At 34.7% G+C, this 12,500-nt stretch overlaps 1 protein-coding gene across 1 annotated transcript in view; it reads left to right on the plus strand.

Moving 5' to 3' along the window:
- The window catches only part of LOC135208040 (oxysterol-binding protein-related protein 1-like), a gene marked incomplete in the record, with an annotated part of 388,234 nt that overhangs the window by 326,903 nt on the left and 48,831 nt on the right, over nt 1-12,500 (plus strand). The window contains 1 exon segment of the mRNA XM_064240168.1: nt 11,614-11,772. Within this exon segment, the coding sequence (XP_064096238.1) occupies nt 11,614-11,772 (159 nt within the window).

Here is a 12,500-nt window from a genome sequence, read left to right on the forward strand (position 1 = left end):
AACTGAAATGTTTACCTGTTTCATAAATGAAGTATTTGGAGGAAATTAGGCTTAAGCATTTACCTGTTCATGAATGAAGACTTATAAATCATCACAAGGGAGAAAGGCGGTGAAATGTAATGGTTTCTTTCTGTCTTTGGAGATATATATAACTATACTCTGTTTTTTTTCATCTGTCCATCCGCCTGTGGTGTTTGCGTATGGTAACACTGCGTCCCGGGCTTTAAATAGTTACATTGCTTACATTCAACAATAATAATAATATCCTATTTCGAATATTAACGGTGTAATTCGCATACTGTAATTTCTTAAAACACTTTTCAGTTGCAAATGTACTCCCAGATATCCTTTTATTTACCTAAAACTTACACATAGCGTAACTATTTAAAGCCTGAACGCAGTGTTACCATGCGCAAACACCACAGGCGTTTTAAGTCAGTTTACATACTTTTTGCATGTATGAAAGGGTAAATTTTCTTTTCATCTATAACAGGTAAGAAGGAGAGAGAAGTAAAATGACTTCGATCAAGATTTCAGTTTTCTTATGCCAATACTTTATTTTATTTCGTCATTATTGTGTGTTTTTTTTTTTTTTTTTTTTTGATTAACGGATCGTTAAATTTAGAACCGATGAAAGGTCGAAGCAGAATCACTTATCTCCATCTTCTTGGTGATTTTGATATTGAAAGAAGTTACTTGGGGTGTATTAGCTATTTAACTTCGTGCTTCCCACCTGGAGGAAGTTATAACTTCAGAGACAACTGTAAATAAGAATTTGATGATGAGTGAAGTTGAAACATCGGCTTCTCTCTTTATCACAAAAAGTATTTCTAATTTGTATAGGCCTATGATATCTTTCTTGTGTGGATAGCATAGTTAATTTTTTTTTCTTTTTCTTTTGTAAGGAAATATTGCCAAATTATACAGCCCTTGTTACATTTTCTCTGTAAATTAAACTTAATCATTGTATTCTTCTACAGCAGAACTAGGCCTACTGTACATTTTGCTTAACAATAATCCGTACATGTATACTTCTCCCCAGTAGGGAGGGTTATTGCCGTCAGTGCATCTCACGTGGTACACTGTAAGCTTTACTTAAGGTTCATTGCAGCGTGCCTTCGGCCCCTACCTGCAACCCCCTTCATTCCTTTTACTGTACCTCCTTTTCTCTTCCTTCCATCTTACTTTCCACCTTCTCCTATCAGTTGATTCATTCCTCCTGTTACACCTTTCAAGCCTTTTACTGTCAGTTTCCGTTTCAGCGCTGCTGAATGACCTCATAGTTCCCAGTGCTTGTCCTTTGGCCTAAATCCTATATTCAGTTTAGTTCATGTATACTTTTCAAATGAAGGAAATGCTATAATGCTATATTTCCTGAGCACTTTTCACTTAATCAAATTCAATTGTGTTCTTCCAGCCTAGGCCTGCTACAACATCATCCTCACACACACACACACACACACACACACACACACATACATACACAAACACACATGTTGGCCGACTGGATAACGTCACTGGCCGTTCCTGATTTCGTTCTCGTCCACTGGACGGTGGTTCGATCCCATGAGGGGACGAAATTATTATCAACTAAAAATTCCCCTTCGGCACATATATGAAAATATATCAATTCCGAGGTAGAGCGAATTAGATATTAAAGGACATTTGTAGCTCGGATGATATAGATATATATATATATATATATATTATATATATATATATATATATATATATGTGTGTGTGGTGTGTGTGTGTGTGTGTGTGTGTGTGTGCATTTATATATTTATTTATATATACACACATACGTACACATACATAACTGACTCAACTACTTGCACTACCAAATCCCGTATTCCTCGTCCTCAAATCCAAAACTCCCACTCTTCATGAAAAAAAAAAAAACAAAAAAAAAGAGATAAATAAAAATAAAATCAGGCGCTATTCCATCTCTTTGATATATCGGTTATCGGAGCACTCAGAGCGACCCATCAATATGCCAGACATAAATATTTTACTTCTCTTCTGTTTCTGAGGTATTGGATTTCGAGGGGGGGGTGGGGGTGGGGGAGATTTGAGTTCCTAGTGAAACATTTCGGCGAGGAATGAGTGCAAAGATTTATTTTCCCCTTTAGCAAAAGCGAGCATTTCGCCCAAGGGTAGAAATTCTGGATGTTTTTAGAGAGGGTAACCAATCACTCACGATTGGCAGAATAAAGCATTGTTTTTATTTTTTCGTTTTTTTTTTCTAACTCATTTTTATATTGGCAAAGTTTACTAGCGGATGTCGGACGTGATTGGTCTTAATGGACTTTCTGTTGGTCGTTTGCCTTTTTTTATTCTCTCTCTCTCTCTCTCTCTCTCTCTCTCTCTCTCTCTCTCTCTCTCTCTCTCTCTCTCTCTCTCTCTTTTTCTGTCATTATTTTTAATGTCAGGATCACAGATCTTTTCTTACTTATTTTTATAGTAGCAAAGTTGACTTGAATACAGTGGACTTGATTCGCCTTAACGGCCCTTCTTTTGCTCTCTCTCTCTCTCTCTCTCTCTCTCTCTCCGCGATATGGAATGTCAGCAAAGAATTTCCAAGCATCAGCTCCAAGATACTACAGCTCAAGAGATAAATACTGTTTGTACGATGCTAGGGGATATTGCAGATACGGAGAAAAAAAAAGATTCAGACACAAAATGAATAGTTATGATGAAGGAAGATCAAATATTTTAGAAAAGTGGGATTTTTTAATGTCAGAATTTCTGGAAATGAAGAAAAGAACAACATACCAGAACAGGAAAGAGACATGGGAAAATCCTTATTATTACCCATATTAAATGAAGGAGAATGCGCAGGGTTTAGTTACGAGTAACTCAAAAAGGAAAATAGAGTACTTAGAAGAGCTAACCCAAATTGAAAAGAAAATAGATATAATGAATACAAGTGAAACCTGGTATTCCCAAGAGACTGGGAATGACGATCAAATAAAAGAGTTCCAAACTTATAGATCAGATAGAAAAAATAGGATCAAGGGGAACCGCGATCTATGGGAAAGACCACAAAAAACAAGGAAAATAGATATGAAAATATAGTAACTCAGAATGTGAACTAATAGCGGTAGAATTTGAATCTGAAAAATTAATGAACATAGTAATATATAGACCCCCTAATACTAAAGAGTTTGACACAATAATAGAAAAATTGGATGATATATGTAGAAATCACAAGGACTGGACTATTCGCCTATCCGGAGACTTTAACTTTCCTTTCGTAGACTGGTAAGAACGAATAGGAGATTGTGGTTGTATTTATATATATAAAAAAGAGAGTAATAGTAGTGCTGAAGATGAGAGGCAATTCGAAAAGCTATTAGATATGCTACAAGAATACAACATTCAACAAATAAATCACCTGCCAACAAGAAAGGAAAATACTTTAGACCTAGTATTTGTGAACGAAGTGAATTATGTTAAAGAAATAATAGTTTATAATGCGAGTATCTCAGACCATAATGTCATAGAATTAACAGTCCATTCCAAAGCAAATGAAAACAAGAGATAAGCAAGAAATGAAAAAGTGGGAAGGATATGGAAAATACAACTAATCTACAAGGTAAACCAATATAAAGTGACGGATATTAAAGGTAAAATACGTAGATTTAAGTATAAAATAATTAGAGAAAAATAGTGAATATAAATAAATATACCGAAGAAGAAAAGTAAAAATCAGTCATGCATACCAAGAGACAGAAGGATCTTGTTCCAGAAAATCAGAAAGTGGAAAAAAGGTCTTGCAAAAGAAAAAAATGCATGGAAAATGATGGAACTAAAAAGTAAGATAGAAAATGCAGAACAAAAGATTATTCAATCCAAAGAAAATGAAAAACGGGAATTGGAAGAAAAAACCCCTAGAATTGATAATGAAGATAATGTTACAGAAGTAAGGGATGAAAATAGTGAATATTTAGCAGACATAGATATTAATGAAGCTGATATTGTGCAGTCTATTAATGAAATTAAAAATGGAGCTGCAGCTGGGCCTGATGGTGTCCCTGTTATTTTGTTAAAGAAAGTAGTTCATTCTATCGCAAAGCCACTTGCAATATTATTAAGACAAAGTGTAGATACAGGCAAGATTTATGATGAGCACAAATTAGCATATATTACCCCTACTTTCAAAAGTGGATCAAGACTAGAGGCAAGTAATTAAAAGCCTGTGAGTCTAACATCACATATTATGAAAGTGTATGAAAGGGTAATGAAGAAAAATATTATGAAACACTTAATAAAAAATAATTTGTTCAGTATAGGACAACATGGTTTTGTACCCGGAAAAAGTACACAAACCCAACTGTTAGTCCACCGTGAGAACATATACAAAAATATGAAAAGCGGAAATGAAACAGATGTGGTTTATCTAGACTTTGCAAAAGCTTTATACACAGTGTAGATCATAATATATTAGCGAAGAAAATGAGAAAACATAACATAGTGGATAAAGTAGGAAGATGGTTAAAAGAATTTTTACAAAACAGAAAACAGATAGTTATTGCAAACGATGAGAAATCGGATGAAGCTAAGGTAATATCCGGTGTGCCACAAGGTTCGGTGTTAGCTGCATTACTGTTTGTTATTATGATTGCAGACATAGACAGTAATGTTAAGGACTCGGTAGTGAGTAGTTTTGCTGATGACACAAGAATAAGTAGAGAAATTACTTGTGATGAAGATAGGAACGCGCTACAAAGAGACCTTAACAAAGTATATGAATGGGCAGAGGTAAATAGGAGGGCATTTAACTCTGATAAATTTAAATCAATAAATTATGGAGACAGAGAAGGAAAGCTATATGCATATAGGAGACCTAATAATGAGACAATCACAAATAAGGAAGCAGTTAAAGATCTTGGTGTGATGATGAATAGGAACATGTTATGCAATGATCAAATAGCAATTCTATTGGCAAAATGTAAAGCAAAAACGGGAATGTTGTTACGGCACTTCAAAACAAGAAAAGCTGAACACATGATTATGCTTTATAAAACACATGTTCGTAGTCCACTTGAATATTGCAATATGATATGGTACCCACACTATCAAAAGGATATTGCACAAATAGAGTGTACAAAGGTCCTTTACATCTAGAATAAAAGTTAAGGATCTTGACTACTGGGAAAGACTAAAATCCTTAAAATTATATAGTCTAGAAAGGAGAAGAGAACGCAACATGATAATTCAGGCATGGAAACAGATAGAAGGAATAGCCGGAAACATCATGGAGCTAAAAATATCAGAAAGAGCAAGCAGAGGTAGATTAATAGTGCACAAAACTATACCAGGAAAAATAAGGAAAGCACATAGGACATTAATCCACTATGCACCAGCATCGGCAATGCAGCGTCTATTCAATGCATTGCCAGCTCATCTGAGGAATATATTAGGAGTGAGCGTAGATGTGTTTAAGAATAAGCTCGACAGATATCTAAGCTGCATCCCAGATCATCCAAAATTGGAAGATGCAAAATATACCGGAAGATGCACTAGCAACTCTCTGGTAGACATTAGAGGTGCCTCACACTGAGGGACCTGGGGCAACCCGAACAAGATGTAAGGTCTGTAAGGTAAGGTAAGGTAAGCTCTCTCTCTCTCTCTCTCTCTCTCTCTCTCTCTCTCTCTCATTATCTTTGATGTCAGGCTCACAGATCAAGAAAAAACATCTCCAGAAGATGATTGCAAATTGTAGCATCTTTTATATTGCGTACGTTGTCATGGATTGAGTATGAGCCAGATAAAACGTTAATTGATATATATATATATATATATATATATATATATATATATATATATATATATATATATATACTTGTATATAATGACAATTTAGAATTAATAACTTTTACTATGCTAATTTAAATTAATAACCTTTACTATGCCAATTTAAAAATTATTAACCTTTACTCAAATGCAGTTATGATTATAGACTAGTTGTGAAATCTGAAAAAATGGTTTTATTCCGCTTTGCTAGAAACTCTCCCGAGAAAGATGACCATTGTTATCATTCAAGTTCTTCTGACGAAGTGACGCAGCTGATGCCAGCTCACGCTGGGAGGCCGTGTCCTTTTGAAGCATTATATATTTTTCCCTCCCTCGGGTTCTGCGATGTTGCAGAGATGCCCTTGTGTTCTTTGTTCCCCTTCTTCTTCTTCTTCTTCTTCTTCTTCTAATTTTTATTTTTATTTTCTTTCTTTTTTAATCCCGGGGGGTGTGGGACGACACAACTGGAGAACAAGAAGGCCTTTGTCACCTGAGGCCAGCTAACATATTGTAGGCTTTTGTCCAGCTCTTGGGTGATGATATCAAGGGCAAGAGAAGGAGGAGGCTCTCTCTCTCTCTCTCTCTCTCTCTCTCTCTGTGTGTATTTGCATTTCAATCTCTACCTCCCCCCCCCCCCCCCCCCCCCCCCCCCCCCCCCCCCCCCCCCCCCCCCCCCCCCCCCCCCCCCCCCCCCCCCCCCCCCGCCCCCCCCCCCCCCCCCGCAATACTAAAGAGTTTAACACAATAATAGAAAAATTGGATGTTATATGTAGAAATCATAAGGAATGGACTATTCTCCTATCTGGAGACTAACTTTCCTTTCGTAGACTGGAAAGAACGAATAGGAGATTTAGGTTGTATTTATACATATAAAAAAGAGAGTAATAGTAGTGCAGAAGATAAGAGGCAATCGAAAAACTATTAGATATGCTACTAGAATACAACATTCAACAAATAAATCACCTGCCAACAAGGAAGGAAAATACTTTAGACCTAGTATTTGTGAACGAGGTGAATTATGTTAAAGAAATAATAGTTTATAATGCGAGTATTTCAGACCATAATGTCATAGAATTAACAGTCCATTCCAAAGCAAGTGAAAACAGAGATAAGCAAGAAATGAAAAAGTGGGAAGGATATGGAAAATACCAACTTCTACAGTAAAAATATAAAATGGTCAGAAATAAATGAAGAATTAAACAAAGATTGGGATAACATTTTCGTGAGTGATGATATGAAGGTAAATACGGAGATACTATACAAAATATTAAAGAAAATAGTGGATAAATATATACCGAAGAAGAGAAGTAAATATCAGTCATGCATACCAAGAGACAGAAGGATCTTATTCCAGAAAATCAGAAAGTGGAAAAAAGGTCTTGCAAAAGAAAAAAATGCATGGAAAGTGATCGAACTAAAAAGTAAGATAGAAAATACAGAACAAAAGATTATTCAATCAGAAGAAAATGAAAAACGAGAATTGGAAGAAAAAACCCCAGTAAATATCAAGCAAAACCTCAAACTATTGTACTCTTATGCAAAAAAGATTAATAGAAGAAGAATAGAAATAGGCCCTCTAAGAATTGAAGGGAGATTAACGATGAAAAAAAGGAAATATGCAACATATTGGCAGAACGATATAAGAGAGAATTCCCTCCTAGAATTGATAGTAAGATATTGATATAGAAGTAAGGGACGAAAATAGTGAATATTTAGCAGACATAGATATTAATGAAGCTGATATTTTGCAGGCTATTAATGAAATTAAAAATGGAGCTGCAGCTGGGCCTGATGGTGTCCCTGCTATTTTGTTAAAGAAAGTAGTTCATTCTATCGCAAAGCCACTTGCAATATTATTAAGACAAAGTGTAGATACAGGCAAGATTTATGATGAGCACAAATTAGCATATATTACCCCTACTTTCAAAAGTGGATCAAGACTAGAGGCAAGTAATTATAGGCCTGTAAGTCTAACATCACATATTATGAAAGTGTATAAAAGGGTAATGAAGAAAAATATTATGAAACATTTAATAAAAAATAATTTGTTTAATATAGGACGACATGGTTTCGTACCTGGAAAAAGTACACAAACCCAACTGTTAGTCCACCGTGTGTGTGTGTGTGTGTTTGTGTGTGTGTGTTTGTATTTACATACCAATCTCTCTCTCTCTCTCTCTCTCTCTCTCTCTCTCTCTCTCTCTCTCTTCTTTGCCCATCGAGCCGAGGTGAACAAAATCGTATTACTTAGTCTGCATAAAGAAGATAAAGGAAATGGCAGAGGCGTATCGGAAAGGCGACGTCATTTGGGCTTTTGAAATTGGAAGACGGAGACGATCCCCCGGGTGCCCGGGAGAGAGAGAGACGAGCCGGGAATCTCTCTCTCTCTCTCTCTCTCTCTCTCTCTCTCTCTCTCTCTCTCTCTCTCTCCTGGATCGAAATTCAATAGAATCCATTGGTATTGGAGGCGAATCCGTGATATCTCTAGCGTGTTTTCGTTGTTTATTAATGAAATGTTCGTCCAGTTTTTTTTTGTTTTTTTTTCAAAATGTTCGTTCATTTTCTTGACAAAATAGTCGTTCATTTGTTTTGACAAAATAGTCGTCCATTTTTTTTTTTTTACAAAATGTTCATTCATTTTTCTTGACAAAATGTTCGTCAAGTTTTTTTTTACAAAATGTTCGTCCATTTTTTTTTGGCAAAATAGCCTTCAATTTATTTTACTTTTACAAAATGATCATTCAATTTCTTGACAAAATGTTCGTCCAGTTTCTTGACAAAATTTTCGTCCAGTTTCTTAGCAAAATGTTCGTTCATTTTCTGGACAAAATGTTCGTTCAATTTCTGGACAAAATGTTCATTCATTTTCTTTACCAAATGTTCGTCCATTTTTTTATAAAATTATCATTTTGTCTAGCTTCTTTACCAAATGTTCTTCCAATTTCTTGACAAAATGTTCGTCCAATTCCTTGACAAAATGTTCGTCCAATTTCTGTACAAATTGTTCCTTCATTTTTTTTTGACAAAATGTTCGTCCAATTTCTGTACAAAATGTTCGTCCAATTTCTGTACAAAATGTTCGTTCATTTTCTGTACAAATTGTTTGTCCAATTTCTGTACAAAATGTTCGTTCATTTTCTTGACAAAATGTTCGTCCAATTTCTGTACAAAATCTTCGTTCATTTTCTTTACCAAATGTTCGTCCATTTTCTGTAAAAAATGTTCGTCCAGTTTCTAGACAGAATATTCGTCCAGTTTGTTTACCAAATGTTCTTCCAATTTCTTGACAAAATGTTCGTCCAATTTTTGTACAAAATTTTCGTTCATTTTCTTGACAAAATGTTCGTCCAGTTAATAAACAAAATATTCATCTAGTTTCTTGCTGAAATATTCGTCCAGTTTCTTGAAAAATTATTCTTCCAGTTTCTTTTGGAAAATAAACGTATTTTTTCGCCCAAATATTCATGGTTTCTTAAAATATTCGCATTTACTTCCCAAGATATTCGAAGGTTGTTGTCAAATTATTCGCTTCTTCTTTTTTAAATATTCTTTGTTTCGTTCCAAAATATCCGTAGCTTCTTCATAATTAGATCATAGTTTCGTGTCGAAATACTCGTAATTTCTTGTAGAAATATTCTTAGTTTCCTGCCGTGTATTCGTTTTTTCTTCTTTTTCTTCGAAAATAGTCATAGTTTCTTGCCAAATTAATCGTAGTTGCTTGCCAAAATATTCGTAGTTTCTTAACAAAATGTTCGTTAGCTCTTTATAAAATATTAGAATTTTTAGTTTTCGTATCTTTAAGTAAACAGGTTAGTGGTTCTCTAACTTTGCATTGGATTTCCTCCCTGCTTCTGTGTTCCCTGTCTCCTCTGATCTCCCGTTCTTTCAAGAGGTGGGTCTGATAGCTCCATTAAGAGTCTTGCTTAAGTTTATGCAACTTTTTTTCATACATATTATCTCGAACTTACAAGGACACTGGTTTACTTAGCCAACAGCATTTGCATCAATGGACTAAATAAGGATATTGGTCCAACTTACCAAAAGGCTTTTGCATAAAACAAACTGAGGGTGACCTCAGATGACCTTAGTATTTTGACCCTGAAAGGTTTAATTAAAGATATTAATGATATGAATGCAAAATCTGGAGAATTTCTGATGGAAACGTTGAAGCGTTCTCTCTCTCTCTCTCTCTCTCTCTCTCTCTCTCTCTCTCTCTCTCTCTCTCTCTCTCTGTCATACTCAACAGATGTTTCCTCTTTGGAGAATTACAGATGAAAAAGTAAATCATTGAAGCGTTTACTCTCTCTCTCTCTCTCTCTCTCTCTCTCTCTCTCTCTCTCTCTCTCTCTCTCTCTCTCTCTTACCAGATGCCCCTTCCTTCCCTAATGATTTGCAGATGAAAAAGCAATTCGTTGAAACTCTCTCTCTCTCTCTCTCTCTCTCTCTCTCTCTCTCTTTGACAAGTTCTTTTTCTACGTGTCATGCTGAAGGATAGCATTTTAAGACAAAGTTTCAGAATATAAAAGTGCAGTGCTAATTATGCATAATGACTGCACTTTTTATCTTCTTCAGTTGCATATCTTTCCGTGCAACTTTGAGGATAATGGTCGACATTAAGTTATTATGACTTGTTCTCTTATTCTCAAGGTATAATGTGACTTTTACTGATAATACTCTCCTCTCTTATTTTAACTTTCAGGATAATGTGCGAATTCCTCATCTCATTTCTCTTATATTTCAGGATAGTGCATCATCTACAATTATTTCATTTTATAGCTTTCACGGTGTTTTTCCAGCACATTTTCTTTTATAATATTTGAATATCTTCATTTTCCAGATTTCACGACGGGGAGCAGCCTTCTGGAACAATAATATTCTTCTTTAATATACAACTTTCAGTTGGTCCTGTTAGATCAAACTTGCATTGTAATAGCACGGGCTCTTGCTCCTAAGTTTAACCGTTAGGATTTTAGAATAGTGTACTATCTTCATTATTATTATTATTTTATTATTATTATTATTATTATTATTATTATTATTATTGTTATTTTTATTATTATTATTATTATTATTATTAGTATTATTGTTATTGTTACAATTTCCATCCATTCAAATGGAACAAACCACAATTGCCTTTCAACTGCAATGCAAACTTTTGAAAAGTGCAATGCCTAATGAAGAGAAAAAATCCAATATAATATTAAAGTTTAACATTTATATAATCCCAACCAGACTAAGTGAAATGGTCTTATCATTACTGATTAGAAAAAAAACATTCTTTTGAGGCACTGTTATTATTATTGATTTATTAAGTATTATTATTTATTCTTATTATTATTATTATTATTATTATTAATTATTTTTTATTGATTATTATTATCATTATTATTATTATTATTATTATTATTATTATTTTATTATTATTATTATTATATTCAGAATTTGAGCCCTGTTTATGTTAATAACCCTATAGAGGCCATTGTCATGAAATTCTAGCTTCCAAGAAAGGAGTTGCAAAAGATAATAGGAGTTAATAAACTAATAAAGATTGATATTACAAAAGATTAGAGGTAACACCACTAATAAAGGCAGAAATTAGAGGATAACACATAAAATAACTAATAAATATATTACAAAGAAATGACAGAAGATAAAAAGAAATCACAGAAGGTGACAGGAGAAGACGTTATTGATCAATACAGATTCACATGAGATAATAGGAAACGAACAAAGCCAAGCACAAGTAGTAGTAGTAGTAGTAGTAGTAGTAGTAGTTGTATTAACCTTTAATCCTCCTCTCCCTTCACTTCGCAGGATAGTGTGCGAGCAGGTGTCCCACCACCCGCCCGTGTCCTCTTTCTACGCGGATTCCGAGCACTGGAACTTCCACGGCTCCATCCACCCGAAGCTGAAGTTCTGGGGCAAGAGCGTCGAGATCCAGCCCAAGGGCGTCCTCACCGTCGAGTTGCCCAAGTGAGTCGAGCTATTTTAGTTGCTTGTCTAGTAGTCGTCACAAGTTATAGTAGATTCTCATCAACCGTGCATTTGACGTCTAGGCCAGTGGAGCATATATCCTACCCATGTGAACGCTCGACAGAGACTGAGAGTTTCCAGCCCTGTGAGTGGCTTATCAACAGCCAATCAGGAGTGTCGTAATGGACTGGCCTAGACGTCAAATGCACGGTTGATGTGAATCTACTCTAGTAAGGACTGTTTTAGCTTTGGAGTTGGAGTTTTTTAGATATCTATACTGGATACTTTGATGATAGACTTATGATTTAGGAAGTTGAATTTAGTTGATTGGTTGGCTTCGTATTATACTTTTATTTTTGAGAGGTCTTTTGGACTGCTAACTTAATAGTCAAGTTTTAACTGATTGTACTGATTTATCTTGTGGACTGACAACTTATGAGTTGACTTTCTTAAGGAATGTTATCTTATGAATTAAGTTAAGTTGTCTATTTAGAATAATCTTTTGGACTGCTAACTAATGAGCTAAGTTTTAATTACTTATACTGATTAATCTTACAGACTGCTAACTTAGGAGTTGAGTTTTAGCTTCTTATACTGAATGATGTTATGTACTGTTAACTTAGGAGTTAAGTTTTATTTTGTTTTTTTTTTAATTATCTTTTGGACTGCTAACTTATGAGCTAAGTTTTACGTGCTTATATGGAATGATTTTACAGACTGCTAACTTA

Source organism: Macrobrachium nipponense, chromosome 11 (genome assembly GCF_015104395.2).
Source record: "Macrobrachium nipponense isolate FS-2020 chromosome 11, ASM1510439v2, whole genome shotgun sequence".
Classification (NCBI taxonomy): Eukaryota; Metazoa; Arthropoda; class Malacostraca; order Decapoda; family Palaemonidae; genus Macrobrachium; species Macrobrachium nipponense.